At 43.3% G+C, this 21210-nt stretch overlaps 1 protein-coding gene across 1 annotated transcript in view; it reads left to right on the plus strand.

The window, feature by feature from the left end:
* Positions 1-21210, plus strand: part of ADAMTS3 (ADAM metallopeptidase with thrombospondin type 1 motif 3) — a 184637-nt gene that overhangs the window by 135532 nt on the left and 27895 nt on the right. Inside the window, exons 5-8 of the mRNA XM_074950410.1 lie at positions 2598-2797; positions 16111-16194; positions 19188-19344; positions 20634-20739. Of these exons, the coding sequence (XP_074806511.1) occupies positions 2598-2797; positions 16111-16194; positions 19188-19344; positions 20634-20739 (547 nt within the window). The remainder of the gene's footprint in view (positions 1-2597; positions 2798-16110; positions 16195-19187; positions 19345-20633; positions 20740-21210) is intronic.

Here is a 21210-nt window from a genome sequence, read left to right on the forward strand (position 1 = left end):
TGCTGTTTGGTGTGGGGAGAGTTATTTATGTGTTATTTGAACCACTGTGATGCTTAGGAGGGAGAGAATTCTCGACTAATGAGCCAGTATTTGAATCTGCTCAAGATGAACAGCAGTATACGTGTCCAGCACATTTAGCAATAATGGCCTGAATCCTATATGACAGGTTTCAGAGTAGCAGCCGTGTTAGTCCGTATCCGCAAAAAGAAAAGGAGGACTTGTAGCACCTTAGAGACTAACAAATTTATTTTGTTAATAAAATAAGACTAATAAATTTGTTAGTCTCTAAGGTGCCACAAGTACTCCTTTTCGTTTTGCTGAATCCTATAGTCCTTACTCAGGCAAAACTCCCATTGACTTCATTGGAAGTCTGGCCTGAATAGTATGTGAAAGGCCAGCTTGTTTGCCTAATGGGGGAGGGAAGCACAATCTCTTCTCTGGTCCCTTGCACACAGATAGGTCATAAAGCTGTACCATCTTTTGGGATAGTGAAGCCTGCTCTCTTCTGCTTCCCCTTGTACATTCAGGCCGGAGTTGAGGGGACATGACCCTTCCCTTCTCTCCACCCGCTCTAGGGTGGTTGCACCCCTGGAGACTCTCAGAAGAAGTAGTCCTTCCCTGCCATCTCTGGAGCATAGGGACTCTGATTGTCTGGCGTGCATATGTGCAGGGATGGGGGCAGGAGAGACACTGTGCCAGAGCCACAGAGCCAGGAACAATCTAATCCTGAGTAAGAACTGCAAGATTTGGCCCATGACTTGCATTGTGAGAGATCAGATAAGTTGCTATAGGTTTGTTTCTTACTTAGGGATTTGCTGGGGTTGATTTTGATGGAGCCATATGGCTAAAACTTGATATTTTATGTTGTCAGCCAAGACATGTTCTTCCCTTAACTTTCTAAAATCCATTGTTGTTTCTTTTTACTATAAAGAGGGGGCAGAAATACCTTTGTGGTGATTTCAGACATTAGCTGAAGCACCTGCAAGCCTGATGCACTATAAAATATGTCTTCTGTAAAACCTCAATCAACAGGATTCTGTAAACCTTGGCTCAGACCAATGCCTCCTTCAGAAATCAAGTAGAAGCTTTTGTTCTTTTTGAGAAGACTAACATACAAGTATATGCCTTAAACAATAGAGTTAAAAACATTAAATATACAGTCTCTATAAAGAATAGGAGTGTTAATGTTTATTAACTTCAGAAATGTCAGTCATCAGTCATTTTATACTATATTGTGTGGCCAGTGTTTGGAGAGGACTTGAACTCTTACTGTCTTCATATTCCTTGCATTTTTTTTTTTTTTTGGCTCTTGCTGGATCAGATTTTCCAAAGAGCTCTGTGCAGTGGGTGCTACTCAGTGCTGAGCACTTTGAAAATCTGTCCCTGTGTGTGTAGGTGCCCGTTCACATAATACCACCTGCGGTGGTTCTGCCCTTATGGCAGACTGTCTCATGCATTGTCTGCTTCACCTGCACCTCTGCCCACTAACCCATCTCTTCCAGAAACACTTTCAATGCTCTCTTCTTCAGGGCCGTTTCAAAGAGCTGCAGTTTAAAAAGAGAAAACAATAAGCCTGTCAGAAAAATGCTTCCTTCTTTCCCATGTCTATTACAGGGTCCAACAGCAATGAAAAATACATCTTCCCTGTTGGAATAAACAAGCACAACCTCATTGATTTAATGGAGCTGCACCTGCCTTACCCTAAAGATGAATTTGGCCATCACTTTAATAGGCCAAATAGGACCTGTAATATTACAGTTCTGTAATTCAGGACAGGGGATACTCAGTGCTGCTCCAGTGCAGGGGGAAGGTTCTGCCTCAGATGCTTCGGGAGAGGGGGGGTGTAAGGGAATACACGATGGAGTGATTAATTCTTTTTTCAGCATGACCACATTACTCACACGTGAGGAAGCCACAAGTGAGTTGCTCAAACTACCCCAGACTAGTGCCAACAAAACCATTACACCACCCCAGCACCATCATGTGTGCTGTGAGTTGCTTTCATGTTTCAGAAAAATGATTCCAGGTGACGGAGTTTTAAAAAAAAAAAAAATTGGCCTGAATCTCCTCTCACTTACACCACACACTCAGATACCATGGTGATGGGAGGAGGGGAGATCCATGTGACGAATTGCAGAGTCACGTGGCAGATGAATTCATCATGTGCCTTTGACCACTTCACCAACTCGCTGCCCAAATGATCCATCTCCACTGGGACCTAGGATACCCTGGAAGTAGAGGTGTACTTTCCAGCATGTGTAGACATACCCATAGCTTTGATCAAGCCGCTGCACTAAAAACAGCAGCGTAGCCATGGCAGCACAGATAGTGGGACAGGCTGTCACCCCGAATACATACCTAGGGTATCGGATGGGATCATACATAGGGCAGCTAGCACCTCCTTCAAGTCGCAGTGGTGACACCACTGTTTTTATCACAGTAACTTGATGAAAGCTAGCTCAAGTACGTCTACCTGAGCTGGAAATTACATCTTCCTCAGGACGTATTTGAACCAGAGGAATGACGTTTGTGTACACCCCATTTACAGGAGGGTGTTTATCAAGCAAAGATTTAAAAACCTGATTGTTTCTCTGTAGCGGCTCTTCTCAGCGGACTGGATGGTCTGGATTCCATGTACAGCAACATAGAGCAGCAGCTAAATGAAACGCTGAGACGACGCAGGCATGCAGGAGACAATGACTACAACATCGAAGTGCTTCTAGGAGTGGATGATTCTGTCGTCCGATTCCACGGCAAAGAACATGTTCAAAACTACCTCCTCACCCTTATGAATATAGTGAGTATCTATGACAGGTCCTCCTTGTTTCCTCTGAAATGTAGTATGAGCCTTCAAATATTTATCAGTGTTCATTTATTTATTCTTTGTATTGCTGTAGCACCTAGGAATCCCAGTCGTGAACCAGGGGCCTACTGTGCAGGGTGCTGCACAGACTTACACAGGGTCGTTTGTATCTGCTGTATGATCAGAATTGATTGCCTTTTTAAAAAACAAGCAAACTGTTGGTTCCTTTTTCAGTGGACATTTCTTTTAATCCATTTTTTATCACAAACTTTTCTACAGGCATATGCCTCTCCTGCCAAGTCTCCGCGAATTTCTGAGCTTGGGGCCTTGCTGAAAATCGATCCTGCATGCACCTGTCTGCTATGCACAAAATAAACAATTGGGCCTAATTCTACCATAAATATTGTAAGGATTCATTTATCTTATTTACCACAGGTCATGATGACTATACCTGTCTCTACAAGTCCTTTCCAGCAACACATCTTTAAAGGAAAACCCAATAAAACGTACTAAACAAATGAGTGTTCTGTTTACCAGGTGGCAGTTTATGATCATGAACCATTCTAACCCTATGAAAAATACATCTTCCCTATTGGAATTAACAAGCACAACCTCATTGATGTAATGGAGCTGCACCTGCCTTACCCTAAAGATGAATTTGGCCATCACTTTAGTACTCAGATGTGAATAGAAATGAGAAGAGATCGAAGAAACAGTGAAATCCATTCCTCTAACCACCTTTCCAATGGCCGTCCTTAAAAATGGGAAGTGCAAATGAAGGAAAGAATTGGTGATGTGATTAGAGTTCAAAAATGTTTATCTGAGTAAGGCCTGACTGCAGCTCGCTTATAAAATGGTTGGGAGTCTTCCCTCCGAAGGAGAGGAATCAACAGACTTCTCAGTAGTGGGTCCCATGACCAATGATTCAGTTCAGCTAAAGGAACCTTTAGAAGGCTAGATGTTTATCTGAAGTTTATACAAACTTCTTTGCTTAGAAACTAGATTGGAAATCTCTCAGGAACGGATGTGTTCACCAAAAAGTGGGTCATGGCATTGGGCACAGGGCTGGGAGCCAAGAGCTCTGGGGCCAAATTATCTGCTGGTATAAAGTCAATGCCGAGAACTTGGGTCTCTAGGTTCTAATCCAGGCTCTTCCATCGACTCACTATGTTAGCGATGGCAACTGTTATATAGCCTGGTTTTTAGAGGCACTGAACACCCAAATCTCCCGCTGAATTTATTAATATTCTCTCATAATAAATAATAACAATTATTAATATTCTTATTTCTCATATAATAATATACTCATCAAAAAAATTGGTACAAAATTTGTATTGAAGGCCTTTAAGCCAGATTCTCCTCTCTGTTACATCAGTACAAATCAGCAGAAGCCAATGGGATTACATACAGTATATGTAAACAGAGTGAGAGGAGAATCAGGCCCATATTGAATGTTTGGTCCTCATAAAGGGTTTAAAAGTGAACTGGACACACCTGCAAAATATTTTAATCTCACTGGTACAGTTGTCTTTGCTACCTCTGACCGGCAAAATCCCCCCCCTCACGGGAGGAGCCAAAATTAGTGTGTGGCAGTGAGTAGAGTCCGGGCAGCTCAGTGTGAGCAGCCCTAGCTACATGATGAAGTGCTTGTTCCTGCTCCTTTGAAACGCAGCATTGTTCACCCTAGCCACTGTCTGCTGCAGACAGTAATTTATAGACTTACTGGCTGGGCATGGGGGTCACACATTTAACCTTCACACCACACCTTCCTGGGCCCATAGTGTGCTGTCTGGTGCAGGAGTGAATTGGCCACCCTCACTGTCCCTCAGAGAGTTGATGGTGTTGTACTGCCTTGTTTTGTGGAGCGGGGAGAGAAAGCAAGGGGAAGCTCTTCCCTCCTAGTGCACTCATGCAGTAATGGGCTGATCCAAGGCCCACTGGATCCAGACACTGCACAGCACTTGAATGGGTGATTGCTGCATATAAACATGAGACTGACATGGAAAGCAAGACTAGGAGCTATGCTGAAGGATGTATTGATTGACAGCCTTTAATAGATATTCTGCCAAGCACACTGTTAATTGATTTAACTTTATGGACTTTACGATCCTGCACATACCCTAGGAAGTGGCCAAATTAACTGACTGTTACTTTTTGAAGGAGGAGAAACATGGTCCATATTAGCTGTTTCACTAACTTTAGTTTGTTTAATGCTTTATGACAGGACTTTGTGATTTGGTCAGTGCTCCAGATGCTTTATAATTAATTCTTCATTGATATTCTAGTATGTCTCACAAATGTCATGAAGGGGGAAGCTCAGTTTACATTGCTGAACTCTCCTGCCACACCACATAGGAGAACCCTGTTAACAAGGGGAAAGAGATCTTTCGGGCATCGGGTACATTTTAGATGCTGAAATGAGTAAGAGTTTGTTTTGTAGTTAATGAAATACAGAACAGTGAAACCTTCGTTAATGATCTCTTCCAGCAACCAGCAAATGCAGTTATCTTAAATAAGCGCTTTGAAGTAGCTTAAGGTTTTCAGTGCAATTTTGTTTGATCTGTAATTAAAGGCCTCCTCTATTAGGCAACTGATACTTGCTACTCTGTGGTTGGTTACTTAAGATAAGTATCACTGTATTAAAGTAACTCAGATCAGAACGATATACATGCAGGGTTTCAAGTTTCAGGGAGCAACCTTTGAGTAGATTTTGACTTGTCTGGATTTATATTATTTTGCACATTTTTTGCACTGCCAGCTCCTTGGGTAGTGAGGTGACCTTCTGTGTACTCTGACCAAAATCACATGCCCCCCCCCCTTTTTTTTTTTGCCAGTTTCCCCATTTTGGTGATAATTATCAACTCTGGGTCCTTATCAGCTTTGCTGCTTTCTGAGTATCTCCTTCCTCCTGAATAACTTTTGGTTATTGTTCCATAGATGTATTAGCAAGGACGTTTTTCTGTGCTCAGTTTTATTGTGTCTCCTGCCCAAATATTTTTCTCATCTCTAGAGTTGGGATTGTCAGAAGTGCTCAGTATTGGTCCAGCTCTGTTCCTAATGAAGTCAGTGGGAACTGATCAACGCTGAGTGCTTTTGAAAATCCCGCCTTAGATCTCTGTGAATTATTATTTTTGCCCTTACTACTGATTCCTTTCTTCACTTCCAGGTTTCACCACAGCGTGTAGTGTTACAGTGGAAAAAGGACAAGGGACAACCTTGAATTTAATGTACTTTTAAAAAAAATCAGATAATATAGAAGTAATTAAAACCAGCTTAAAAAGGTTCATTAATCCTTGTGACACCTCATTGGACAGTTTCCCACACTTCAATACATAGGTTTTAAAGAATAAATAAAATTCCTGTTATCAGATGTATTTGAAATTTTCTGCCATCTACTTGCTTTGTGTTGAGCCAGTCATGTACACTTGCAATTCTTCAGCCCTTTTATTTGTAAGATAAGACAATCAGCTTTCTAAGTTTGTACCTACATAACAGTGGTTGGGAAAACTTGGATTACCTTGTGTTCTGCAGAATAGCAACATGTCGCAGGAACCCATGTAACTAAATCAGAACCGGGATGGTAGCCTGTGTTCTTTCAGTGCTTGATATCCTTGCAGAAGGGGGTCCCACAACCTAAGGCACTTCTCCCTTAGTTACTGCCCAATATTTCCAACCCCTGCCCAATAAACACTTTCAGTTCTACCTTTCACTCTTTGGTTCAGCATCCCGACATGGAGGACAAGTGCCCTTGATATGTTCTCTTGCCCACTTGCTCCTGAGTTAAAGGGTAGTATTCCATTCAGCACTCATTCCTTTATATGGAATTTTGTATACATTTGCTGCTTGTGACAGTAAGGTCTAGTGGTAGTGAACGGGTAAAGCCAGACAACAGGCAGGCAGGTACAATCCAAGCTTTTCCTCATAGCTCTGCCAATGTACCAGAGCTGAAACCATTCTGAAATACCAATCCCAGACTTCTCCGGAGGAGCAACTCCCAGTCATGCTGACATACATGGGTATTTTGTGATGCGGAGAAATGCGTCATAAGAACAAGGAAGACTTTGCCAAATGTATGACCACGTTAGGATTTGGGTCTCCTGAGATGAAAAACTAGTGCGTTTGTCCAGTGAGTAACAAAGGTCGGAGTTGCCTTACCAAGTGGGGGGCAACTCCCATCTTTTCATGTGCTGTTTATTTATACCTGTCTACTGTATTTCACTCCATGCATCTGAAGAAGTGGGTTTTAGCCCACGAAAGCTTATGCCCAGATAAATTTTTTAGTCTCTAAGGTGCCACAAGGACTCCTTGTTTTTGCTGATACAGACTAACATGGTTACCAGTCTGAAAAGTTTCCTTAAGTAAGCAGAACCTACAATGCTTGCCTGGGTTCATTTTTACAATCAAGTGGTTTAGATAGCCTTAATGTGAACTTGCCTGATGGGTGGTGGAGTTTTATTCTGGTTATGTTACCAGATGTGGATTCTTGAAATAAGCAATATTGGTATGTTGCATTTTTAGACCTTGGCATCTCCTCTGCATCTTAATTTCAGCTGCTAGTTAGATGATATTGTGAAGTTAATTATTAAATATGAAGTGTTCTAAAGAATCTTTTTGTTATTCTTTTGTTTACAGCAGTAATCAAAGCAGTGCCTTGTTGGCACAGATGAACTCTAGAAAATAATCTCTGTTCTGTTGTTTTCCATAATAAATACTAATTTGAGATGCCTTTAGAACATTGACTTTTTAGTTCTAAAACAAACATATTTAACTTTTTGTAAACAGATTTTAATATCTCAAAACAGTTTCAAGTTTCATGTTTTCTAAAATGTAGATAGCTCCATCTGCTGGTAATATACCATTAATACAGAATACATCTAAACTAAAATGTTTACCATTGCCTTAAAGTTTTATGTAAATAATACAAAATATTGTGACTCTTTCTATATTATAATATACAGTACATAGTTTTTAAATAGTCTTATCTTTGAAGTCAAGATTTTGATAGGTCAAGATACAATAGTGTTACAAGAACCTTTTAATCAACTTGCTGGTGAAACTGGAAATTGCAATAAAAGCTTCACTTACAATAGACTCTAGTGTTGAAAATAATGCTTACGAGGACACCAGTGTAGCTTTCTGTAATTTTTAGTTGCCCAGATAAACTTCAATTTTTTTTCCTCATAATTTAGTTAAGACTGCAAAATTTTTACCAAACTAAAGCCCATTTCCGCAAACACTTATGCATGTGCATAATTGATTTCAGTGGGGTTTACTTGTGTCTTAAAGTTAAGCACATATGTGTAAGTGTTTGCAGGGTCAGCACGTGATGGCCTGATCCAAACCTCATTGAAGTCAAATTTCAGTGGGAGTTTTTTCATGGCCTTCGATAGTCTTTGGTTAAAGCCCGAAATGTACAACAATTTGAAAAGGAAGGCATTTGTGTTCAGTAATTAAAAGTCCTTGAAATATTGTCTCTCAGCCAGGCTTTTTGTAAGCATAAGATGGATACATATTATGGAATATTTTAGAAAAAAAATCTCTGCTTTTGCTTTTCACAGTTCCACATCTTGATCAGCACTGTGGGGTATTGTACTCTGAACTTGACACATGGGCAGACTTACAACCAAGTGGAATGTCTTGTAGATGCAGAAGTTTAATCCTGATCATCGTAATTGTATCTTCATCCCCTCCGGCGATGTATGGGGGTTGCTGTTGCTAATGTACTTGGTTATATTGTGCAGCTCTCCCAGGTTTAGAGCTAGCTTTCTAAAAATGGACAGTGTTGTCCAGTACAAATACTAAACCAGCATGGTAAAGGGAGTGAGAGTCCCAGGGTCATCTCACACTGGTTTTTCACCCATGTACAATGCATGATCTATCACAACTATGGAAACTCTTGGGTTAAATATTTGTGGGCCCAGTTCTGCGGTCAGTTTCATCCACTCATACTCATGGAAGCCAGTGGCATTGTGTGGGTGTACCTGAGGGTCAACTTCGGCCTTTTATATTAATTCGGTGATTAACAGCTGTCAAGTAGGGATGGTAGGGAGAGGAACATTAGGTCAAAACCTCTTAAAAATGTCATCATGCCATGAGCTGTACTGAGGAAGTTAAATGATGGTATCGATTTATGAATCACCAATTATCCTTTAGTTAACCCTATTAATTAATAACCATGCCTTTCTGTGTGAGAACGTCAGTATTTTATCTGAAAGGAATCTGAGGATATGGAGGAAATGCCAATAGCTTTTACAGTTCAAGAACTGAAAGTCATTAACACTGGGTTTTCCCAAGTCGTCAGACAAAAGCTGCCAAAGGAAACAGGAATGGACCAGAGTGGAATTGGTTATAAGTGAATAGAAGTAGGAATGCTTCAACACAGTTACTTCTGTAAATTTCTTCCGTATATTCAATTTCCTTTGGAAAGGGGAAGAATGTAACCTCAGAGTAAGTTAATTATTGGGAAAGTGATGAGAGTCTGAGTGCCCAACAGAAAGGAATGAAGGGCTGATAGTTGTTAATATCTAGCTCTTATTAAGTGCTTTGTATCAGTCAATCTTAGAGCACTTTACAAAGGCCAGTATCATTCCCTCCTTTTTACAGATGGAGAAACTGAGGCACAGAGCGGGGAAGTGATTTGCTCGAGGTCACCTAGCAGGCCAGTGGCAGAGCCAGGAATAGAACCCAGCTCTCCTGAGCCCCAATCTAGTGCTCTAGGTGCTAGGCCACATCTTCGTTCTGGAGAACAGAGGATTAAAGACAGATACATGCCCCCTAACAGGTATAGTGAAGACAGAAAGAAGAGTGTTGGGTTAATGCAATGTTAGATACCACTGATAGGCCTGTGTTCTTTGTCTTATCAGTATAGCCTTGCTTCACCTGGGACAAATGTGAAAGTTGGGGAGTGGGAGGTGTCTGTCACCCACCTCTTTGATAATTTGGAGGTGGCCCAAACTATTGAGGTGAGATGTAAGGAGATGAGACTTGTGAATTCAGTGCCAGGGAAACTGTGAGTACACACAGGGAACTGTAAGCCAAAAGGCAAGGAGGTGATCAGTAATGGAGATGTACTATGGGCTTGGTTCTCTCTGCTACCCTAGCTCCTTTATTGCTCCAGCAGTGTAAAGGGACTGGAAATGGACCCTGGTGTAAGGGGAACTCCCTTGCTGGTGTAGAGCTCTTGAAGTGTCTCTGCTCAGGCCCCCTTCCTAGCCCTCAGTTTAGGGGGTTTGCCAGGAATAAGAAGGGGCCAGAACCAGAACTGACTCTCCTCCTGCTGTTCTCAGCTGGCAGTCAGTCCCTGGGGGGTCATTGCAGCGAAAGTTATGGCTGCCCTGATGCTGCTGTAACCCATGTTACCACTGAGCATTCAAGAGACACTCAGGTGGCTGAACGCTTCACGCTTCCAACACCAGAGAATCGGGGCCTCTGTATGGATTATATTAGGGAGTGGTGTGCATTATTCATGGTAGTAGCTGAGAACAAAATACGGTGGGGCTGATTTTTTCTGCTGCCTTGCACCTGTCGTTCACCTGTACAAAGTGCACGTAAAACACTGAGTATTTTACACTCTCTTTACACGACTGTAAATGACTACATAAAGGCAAGGCCATGGAGATCAGGCTCTGTATCACTGGTACTTGAATTTCCCTAATTATTGTAAAGCATTTCTCTGTCAAGAGTCTTTGCTTCCCTCCTCAACAGCTAGTTTAGAGTTCACATGACAATCGAGCACTTTAACCTTTTCTCTCACTGAGAAGCCTTTTCTAATAATGTGAGCGCCTTAGCAGCGTGGTAGGGAAAATCCTCGTAAGGCAGCATGTTTAAGTCATAAGTTGCATTCCTGACATTATGACCATAAACTATTCTTAGAGTACAGAGTAAGTATACTAGGCATTTGGGGTGTTAATCTGCCATTTTTTAATTGAATGTGCTTGCTTGGCACAGCTCAAACTAAGATGCCTTCACGTCAAGCAGCACCAGAAGTTCTCTGTAATATTCTCATGAAGCCTGGCTAGTCCCGAGGTTCCCAAACTGTGAGGCGCCTCCTGCCAGGGGGCAGAGAGGAATGTTCAGGGGCCACCACTGGGGAGCGGGGAGGGAGCGCCCCCCAGCTCTGCTCTGCTCCCAGCTCTGATCCAGCCCTCTCCCCAGCCTCGTCCCCCTTACCCCATCCACATTCCCCTCCCCCAGGAGCCACAGCCCCAGCTCCAGGGGAGGCATGGGCAAGGGTAAGGCGAGGTGCGACCCTGAAAGGTTTGGGGACCACTGGGCTAGTTGTATATTTCCAAGCTTTCAGAGTGTTTGTACCATGATAATCATGAAAAAAGTCAACTTTAATTTAGCAAAATTCAGCTCGTACAGAGGGAAATGGGCATCTCAAAGTGGATTCCAGATAAATATATATTAGGGCTGTCAATTAATTGCACTTAACTAAAAAAAAAATAATCACAATTAATCACACTTATAACAATAGAATACCAATTGAAATCTATTAAATATTTTGGATGTTAAAATCTAATCAACAGATTAACAATTATCCCAATTTACTGTACAAAGCTTTGAACAGGAATTGATGGCACGGATCAAAGACAGGATCTTATATTCAGTCTCCTCTTGCTTACCTTCTGTGTCCACTGTGTTAATGTCACCACTGCATGTCATCTCCAAGCTGCTTCTGAGTTCTGACACCGCTCCCCCTCCCCAGTGCCTAAGAAGAGGTACAAGACCACTCAGCAGACCACCCAGGGTCATTTAGGCCTGGGGATAAGAGTAGACTGCAACTGAGACTTAAGCACTCCTCTTGTGTGGCACTGCAGAAGTTGGCACCATTGACCCTGGCACCAAGGCAGGCGCCAGGGATTCCAGAGCCCGAGGGAGCATCTTCTACATCTGTGGCACCATATGGTCCTGAGACCATCTCGTTAGCGACCACGCTGGAGGTGCTTGTGGCAGCAAGAGATCTGCTGAGCCTTGCAGTGCCAGTGTCAACCGCGGTGCGGCGGACGACGCCCTCGGTACCAGCAGACAGGGGGGCACCAGCAACATCAGTGCAGCGCTTGGTACCATATCAGCCTCCACGGCCTCAAACTGCACGTCCATCGGTATGGTTGAGGGGAAAGCCTGCAATGTTGGCTGCACTGCCTCCTTCTGCAACTCGACACCGGTCTCGAGCACTGTCAGGAGGAGCCCTTCCTGGGTCAGTGGACAGAGAGTCATCCGACTGAGTCAGGCTGGGGCCTGTGTTTCCCAGCCACTCTCACTACTCTCCACTAAGGCACTACTCCCCTGCTAAGGAACCTTCGGTGGGAGTACATTCAAGTGGGTGGCCAGGGGATCACTGGGGCCCACCGCTAGTCCAGTGGCCTTTTTGGAATCTCCCACTGGTTTCTAAGTCATACATGAGATGTTCCTGTTCTTTGTCTTTGGAGAGGCATGGGACATCCAGGCATGGGACATCCAGCAAGTAGTGCTTCGGGAGGACCCTTTATATTGCTACTACAATCCGTCTAACCTGTTTTTTTAAAATACTCGAACAAAAGCGGAGGGTGAAGTAATCTGCAACTCCTGTGGCAAATCACAGCTCCCTCCCTGCTCTGCTCCTGGGGAGAGAGCTACTGCTGCCCCTTGCTGAGCACACGTTTTAAAGGTTCAACCTGGCTCTTTATTGTTAAGCTTCTAAGGGCCAGATTCTGCCATTCTGGCTTATGTGGAGTAATACTTTACCCAATGATTTCAATGAGACAGCTCGTGGACTAAGATACCGCTCCACAGGAGCAAGGGTAGAGAATTTGGCCCTAACAGAGTAATGAACAAAGGGGATTAATCTAAATTCAGCGTATATTCCAGAGTACTGGACAGTGTAGGAACGATGTTTTGTACAAAATAAAGTAACAGCTTTTTGCAAAATCTGAACTTTCAGGGAAAATAACTGTGTGAGGAAACCAGGAAAATCAGTGTGAAGTGACCTATGCATGACATTTCTTTAGGAACATGTCAGAAGGATCCTCCACAGGTTAAAGTGCCCCATTTTAAAATGAGTACATTTCTCAGACCTGAAGAAGAGCTCGGGGATAAGCTCGAAGGCTTGTCTCTCTCACCAACAGAAGTTGGGCCAATGAAAGGTATAACTTCACCCACCTTGTCTCTCTAATATCCTGGGTCAACATGGCTACAACAGCACTGCGTACATTTTAAAGGCTTTAACATTTCCCATGCTCTAGGGAAATGGATGATGCATCCAAGAATTAGTGACTGGACAAAGCAGGCTTTCATCTCGAGGTGACTAGGTTATCTCTCACCCCCAACAGTAGTGTTAGAAAGAGATTAGTTTCTCATGGGTGTTTGGTGGCCTGTGAGAAAACTGCACTTCCTAGAGAACTGGTTTTACATGACCAAAACCACTGCTGTGCTTGGCACTAGTTATTTCTCTTGTTGACAGACTCAGCAGAAAGGTCAGACACTCAAACTAATCTCTCAGCCTTCCAGGTGTGTCTTCAGGTTAGTTTAATGTACCTTAGAGGGACACGGGGAGGAGACCTTGGCCTACCACGGGCCGTGCTAAATCTATGTTGCAGATAAATACAGGTCTTGCATCTCTAGATCAATCCGGAACTTGGCACCAGTACTAGAGTCAGCGAAGGGAGGCCTGCTACCTACTGGCATAAGGGCATGAATCACTTTTTGTTTGTTGATTCCTTGAGTGTTCATCAGCTGGTGCATTTATCAGTGATTGTGAAACTAGGACACTTTCTTTGTTCCACTACAAAAATCCATTGTGGGGAGTTATAATACTGCACCTCGTCAGGAGAGAGAATATGAGAAATAAATCGCCGAACTCCTCAATAACTGCTTCATAAGGCAGGTGGTGTGAGTTGTGTGCATTGCCAACAATTCATTCTCTGCTGGTCCTAAAAGGTCTTGCTTTTTAGAACCACATACTGTATATTTGAGCCAGGTCCCACAGACTGGACAACGCTGAATGGCACTCTTTTCCCCCTGTGCAAGGAATGTCTCTTTTTAGCCTGACTAAAAAAAACCTCTTTAATTATGTACAAATATATCAATCTCCTTCTGAGCACTGCTATTTATTTTGCATCAATTAGTCCATAACATATTATTTATTTCATTTGAGGAGGATGAGTAACTTTATTTATGATCTGCAGATGTTCTAACCCATAATTTATACCTGTAGGAGAAGACTTTCTTTGACCTCCTCCCCCTACACTCCCAGACATACCATTGGTTCAGGAAAAAGGAAATTTTGACCCACCTATATAATTCTCGATCCCTTTCATGACATGTCCCCAATTTTTTGTCTTCTTTTACCTTTAACCATGGACAGGAGTGTTTAGTTTCTTCTAAAGAAATTATTAGGGCAAAATCCTACCCTTGAGTGCAGCTTCCACTAGAGTCCTCCAAGAGTAAAATCTGGCATTTTGTGCAGATTCGTAAATTGCTTTGCAAAGGGGGCTTAAGAGCAATGCAACTACTTCTTCCCTGTGTAATTTCTACTGCTGTTTGGAACTGGAGTCTTGTGGTATCGTGAGATTCACTTTTGGGTGGGTGTTTGCCACAGGCGCTGACTTCCATTTTTCCAGGTGGGTGCTCCATCCCCGCTCTGCCCCAGGTCCGCCCCTTCCCCCAAGGCCCCACCCTCACTCCGCCTCTTCCTGCCTCTGCTCCAGCTCCTCCCCCGAGTGCCTGCTGCCGAACAGCTGATCGGCAGGTGACTGGTGAGTGCTGAGCACCACTGTTTTTTTCCGTGGCTGCTCCAGCCCTGGAGCATAGTTGGTGCCTATGGTGTTGGCATAGATTGACAGAAGTTGTTTTTATATAGTAACTCATCTTCCAAAATCATAGAATCATAGAAGATTAGGGTTAGAAGAGACCTCAGGAGGTCATCTAGTCCAACCCCCTGCTCAAAGCAGAACCAACCCCAACTAAAATGCTTAGATGTATGTTTTCATACGATTAAAGGATTTTTAGCTGGAACATGTTGATTTAGAGAAATAGAGTATATTTGAGGGTATCAGTGATAGACCAGCTGTGGTGCAGTGCTTATGCCTCTCTCTTCTGGCAATGCTGTTGACTTTAAAACTTCCAGCTGAGAATTTCAAAGCCACTTAAGAGATTTGGAAGTCCTTTTCCCATTGAGTTTAAGCTTAGTTTGCAGTCAGCAGGATTTCTCAGACCCTTCAAATTAAGCACATGCATAAGTGTGTGTAGGGTTGCTGCCTAGTTTTTCATGTTTTTCTCCAGACAGAAGCAGATAGTAAGCTGAATCCTGAAGTATTTACTGAGGAAAACCCTCTCACAGACATTGACAAAATTTGCTTGAGTGAGGTTTGCAGGGTTTGGCCCACTGGGTGTAGAATTTTAATAAAGTGCATTTTTTAAAATAAAAAATACCCAAGATTTTTCCCAACTCATGTAGTAATCCGAAGCATTTGATCTAACTGATGTTAGACGTTCGCTAGACAAAGCAATTGGGGATAGATCCTGGAACTCATCCTCAGTTCAAATGGCCAGATGGCACCCTTGAGGTATCCATGTGGACTGGAAGGGGAAAGAAATCATGGGGCAGCAAAAGAGCCACTCTGACGATGATGGAAAGCCCCAGGAAATAATAATAAATATACCCAGGGGTGTTTTGTGCCATATGAATTTTACACAGTCTATTCTCTAAAATGCTTGGGGACCAAGTGGTTGTGGGATATAAGGTACAGCTGATGGGTTTTTTTCACTGGTGGGTGATGAGTGACATGAACCATTTTTATGGCCGTGGACTGTAATTGTTTTATATCATTGCAAACTTTACTTGTTTTAAAATCCTGCTGTGAGTTTTAAATCAAAATAAAGAAAATAAAAAATATCCTCCATGATACCCTCTGATAGGCCCCAATCCTGCACATGCCTAAGTTTTCTCATGTGAATAATCTCATTTACTTCAATGGGACTACTCACATGAGTAAAGTTAAGCATGTGCTTAAGTGTTCGCAGGTTCAGAACTTAAAAAAGTCATTTTTTTTCAAAGAACAATTTCACTATGGGCCTGATCCAAAGTCCATTAAAGTCAACTGTAGTCATCCCATTGACATCAGTTGGTTTTGATCAGGTTCTTCTGTGAGAAGGTTTGTTACAACTGGAATTGTAACGTGCATGGAAACATTTTAAGACTTTAATTCTACTTCCTTACGAGCAAATATAACTCTGTAAGTGTGAGAGTTCTATAATTGTCCATGCACTTTAATATCCTCTCTATATGACTTGTTTTATCTATCTTTTTCTTTTCCCCTCATTCTTAGGTGAATGAAATTTACCACGATGAATCCCTTGGTGTCCACATAAATGTGGTGCTGGTGCGAATGATAATGCTGGGGTATGCGAAGGTAAAAAGGCATTTCAATGAGTTCTGCATCTTAATCTTCACAATTCTGTTTCAGTGTCAGTTGATTTGGTGCTGGTGGGTTCTGCTGGACTGGCAGCAGTGGAGACGGGGGTCCTGCACCGTAGGTAGTGGCAGGGCAGTTTCTGAGAGCTACGTCACCTGTTTGCCTCAGCCCAAAACTGGTGAATTCTCTTCTCTTCTCCAAGGCTGCGGACAAGAGCGCCTGTTGTGATGCTGACACACCTGTTCTTGTGCCCCTTGCTGACTCATTTCTCACCAAACGCCAACAGCTGGAAGATGAGGGTAACTTTTGGTCTCTCTCAAGCTGGGAGGATGTAAGCCAATGAAAGGCTCCTTATGCAGAATATCCCTTCTCCTGTGATACCAGTCTGCTTTGTTTAAATTCTCCTTCACGCTACGTATGCTGGGCTTGATTTGGCCTACATGGTGCTGGGGGTTTTAGTCTGCATCCTCCTTAATACTTGGGTGGCAGCTGTGACTGAGGAGATATGCCCCCCAGGAGAGAACAGTCTTCATAGGAGCCCAGCTGCATGAGAGATTCTCCTAATATGTGTTCTGTCTGTGTCCTTCCCTTGCCAGTGCCACCTACTTTAGGGATGGGCAGAAGAGCCCCCTTGACAGAATGGGTTGCTGATGTCTTGTACGATTGCAAACCCCCTCTGGGCGGACTTTGTTTCATCAGAGTCCACTACCTGAGTGTGATGGGGTGGACTACGACCAGAGGTCCCCTGCTGGAGGCCTCAGGGACCTGCCACACCCATCCCAGAAAAGGAGCAGTGGAGGGAAGTCCTCTGAGCAGCCTAGCAAGACAAGGGGAGGCCAATCAGGAGGAGGCTGCAAAGGGCTAGCCAAGCAGAGAAGCTGTAGGGAGCAACCAATCAGGACCCAGGAGGGCCATATAAAAAGGAGCTGCAGAGCCAGAGACAGTCCCTTGCTGGAGCCAGAGGGGTGCAGCTGGTGTTCCTAGCTGGCCAGAGGGAACTGCAGCACCATGGACAGCTCAGTGCTGGCAGGGACTGGGGGAGCGAGAAAGAGCTCCTGGCTGACTGCTGGGCCTGAACACAGAAGAGCCCTGAGCCAAGGGTGAAGCATCAGTGAAGGCTGGGCCTATGGGGAAGTGGTCCAGGGAACTGAAAGCAGTTTAATTAACAGGACACGGTGGCGCATGGCTGCTATTCTGAGGGTCCCTTGGCTGGGACCCGGAGTAGTGTGGAGGCCTGGGTCCCCCGCCCCTCATAGGCCACTGGGGAAGTGGCCTATAATCGGAGAGCAATAAACTCCCAGAAGGGGAACTGAACTGTTAAGAGGCCCAGCTGCAGAACTGTGGCCAGAACATACCAAGAGGGGAAAACCATTGCCTCCAGGGAGGAAGCCCTCGGGGTACAGCCCAACACCAGAGCTGGGACTGTTTAAAGACTGCAGACACATGACCAGAAGTGGCACTTGTGAGATGTAGGTGCCACGCCATTACACTGAGTTTCTGCCAGCAGAAGACCTTAGTGAATCAAGCCAATTGCTGTCAAAGCAAAGGATGTTGTCTTTGCCATTTGCAGCATGCCAGCATATCCTCGCCATGTCGATAATTAGGAAGTTATTTCCTTTTTACAAGAACAGTTTGTGCCTCCTTCCCTTCCCCCCAGATCATGCTGAGCTCTGGTCAGCCCTGGGTAATCTTAATATATTTTACATTGATTTTCCTCTTAAAAAGCACTTAGAGGGCTTTGCAACAAATGCTTTTTACATTATTCAAAAGCCAAAAGGAAGCATCCAGGTCTGTTCCATGTTTGGTAAAGCTCACATCCTTCCATTTCAATGGGGCATTAAACTTAGGTAGGTGAAAAGACCATTTCTGTGTTTCCTTGATGGTTAAATATTACTCTGAACACACAGAGCTTGTGTATATAGTGTAGCAGGAGCCAGACAGGACTCAGAGGGACCAGATCTTCATCTGGTGTACATCAGCGTAGGTCCACTGGAGCTACATTGATTTGCCCCAGCTGAAGATCTGTCCCGTATGTTTTTTATCATTTCAGACTTTCTTTGCAGATTACCGTAGACTGTGTGTGTCCCTGCACTCTAGTTTATCTTAAGCAAATGGCACATTCTCTTCTAGCGGCTTAAAATGTAAGCAGCTCCCAGCTGTGGGATTAAAATTGTCCTGCTGTAGTAGCTGTATCGTTTGTGTGTTTGCCCTCCACGTTACATTTTATACAAAAAGACCGTTATTTTTATAAAGAATATAAACACTTGTGGTATTTTCTGAAAAGTCCCTTACGCGCAAGCCAACAAACTGGCCTGATGGCCTTCAACCAAACCAGGGGTGCTGGCAGCTGGGAGGAAACACCTTGTTAATGATTCTCTCTGACTGCCCTGTTTCCCCATGACCTTGGCTTTTGTGTAGTCATTAACACTTGTGCAGAGTCCTTGTAAAAGGCCGTTGTTCTGATGTGGTGGCTTTTTGCACCCACTTTGCTCAGGGGCAAATGACGGCACAAGCGTGCAGACAGTGGTGAATCGAGCCCACGGGGAATATTGTATATGAGTTGTGGAGCAACTCGATGGGGCAAAAGGCTGGCATGAGCTGGGGACGAGTGAAAAGAGTGATTGCTCCGTGCTCAGAGAGGAGCTCCCTGGGGGCTTGTCCAAAGGGTGTGTGTGACAAGCCAGGCTGTGAATCTACAGCGCACTAGCTTGCCGCATACTAACTCGGTGTCTGGACCCTGCTATAGCGCACTAAAAGCTCCAGGGTGTGCTTTGAGACACTACAGAACTTCTAGTGCACTGTAGCACGGTCCAAATGGTGAATTAGTGCATAACAAGCTAGTGTGCTGTAGATTTGCACCCTGGCTTGCCATTCACTAACTCACCTTGTAGGCAAACCTTACGAGAAAATAATTGTTTTAAATGTCCTGACGCCAAGTTCAGGGAACACACCACTAAGCTTCTTGATTCGCATTTATTTCTCTCTTCTAGTCTGTCAGCTTGATTGAAAGGGGAAACCCCTCAAGAAGCCTGGAGAATGTTTGCCGCTGGGCCTACCAGCAACAGAAGTCGGATCCCAATCATTCTGAGCATCATGATCATGCCATTTTTTTAACCAGGCAAGATTTTGGGCCTGCTGGTATGCAAGGTAAAGCAACCAGTCTGTAGCAAAATTATTTGTTTTTTAATAATGCATGAAAGAAAGGGGGGAAATGTGAAAGTTGTGTTCATTGATCTTAAAAAATTAGGGAGCATAGGTTAGGATTCAGCAAAGCACTTAAGCAAGTGTTTGAACTAATTTAGTTAAAACAGTGCAAACCCCTGTAAGACACTCATATTCCAGTTTAACATCAACACCAACTTAAGCTAAATGGTAACAAACCCCACTTAAAGAGAGAGAAGATTTTCCATGGAGGGGTTTGCATCAGTTCAACTAAATCTGTTTAAAATCACTGCTCAAGTTAACAGTGCAACTTTCTCTTGTAGACAAGGTATTAGTTACATATGTTAACCAGTCATGGAGCAGCAACAACTTCATGTGGTTTATGTAATTGACCACTGTGGTGTCAATTGTACATTCCTTTGTAAAATTCACATTATCGGCTAGCACAAACCCACATGAGGTGAAATACACTTCCAGTACCCATAGCTGTTCATGAAAAAAGCACCATGTTTTGAATGCCCAACTTGAGACACTATGGGCTTTATTTTCAAAGGAGCCGAACATCTGCCATTCTCCTTAGTTGGAGCTGAGTTCTCACCACTTCTCCCAACCAAGACTAAGGTGTCTCAAGTCAACCTCCCAAAAACTGGAAGACCCAAAATTAATAGGTGCTTTTGAAAAATTTGGCCTAAATTTGTATGTCTATCCTAATAGATGAAGGTGGAGATTTTCTCCCTTGAGGAAGACTTCAGATGTTGCTGACAAAAAGACAGACAACACAAAAAGGGACCTAGACTAAAACTGAAAATATTAATATCAGCATGACAAAAAAGGCTATTGCTGAAAACTTTGCCTCCAAGTTAGACTGGAACATCATTTCATGAATTTTGGTGGTAAACATGTAAATGTCTAGAGAACAATGTAGATTGCTAATAAACCAGGCGTGGCTTTTAGGTTTGTCACAGCACTTTAATCTGTGTGGTAGTCATTTTAATGAGAAAAACTACTTTAAAGTGGGTGGAGAAATTGGACATCAAAACAATAACTACGAAGGAATCCAAGACGATCACATTCCAAAAGAAGTTCATCAACCTCCTCTCCCACTCAGATAGAGATGGACGTTTGCAGCTGACCTAGCTTGATCTTGCTGCAGGGAAGCATATAGCTAACTACTCCTTCACAATGGGACTTTATAGGCAAAAACAGTAAATCTTATGGGTTATCTAATAAAAAAAATGAAAGGAAACAAACCTAAATTGTATTGCTCTCAACAGGATACGCTCCCGTCACTGGCATGTGTCACCCTGTAAGAAGCTGCACTCTCAACCATGAGGATGGGTTTTCTTCAGCTTTTGTAGTTGCCCATGAAACTGGTCATGTGTAAGTCTTACTATTACAACCTGAGCAACATAAAGCACGGGGCTTCTTCTCCTGCTTGCACAAAACAGTTTTATTCTCATGGGGGCTATGCGCATGGCAAATCTCCTTATATTTCTTATTCCTTTGGCATTCACAGGAGCTTTAATCAATGAAGAGGTAAATGCGGGACAAAATCTTATCTTGTAAAATTCCATGTGGTGGATTTTCATATCTAAGTTAAAAATGGAAGGCATTGGAATACTGTTTTGATGCATTGCATTCAACAGTGACTGGTTTGTCAAGCGACACGGACTTCTACCTGTTGCTTCACTAAATGCTATTGTATATTTATCAGATGTGGCAAGTTTCGGGGAATTAAGTCTGGAATGGTTTGTTCAATAAAATATCTCCGTTAGCCAGCTGGATGAATTAATGTCACTGAGAGTCTGATTTTTAAAATTAGTAGTCCAGGTTCCTCACTCATGGTAAATG

Source organism: Natator depressus, chromosome 4 (assembly GCF_965152275.1).
Source record: "Natator depressus isolate rNatDep1 chromosome 4, rNatDep2.hap1, whole genome shotgun sequence".
Classification (NCBI taxonomy): Eukaryota; Metazoa; Chordata; order Testudines; family Cheloniidae; genus Natator; species Natator depressus.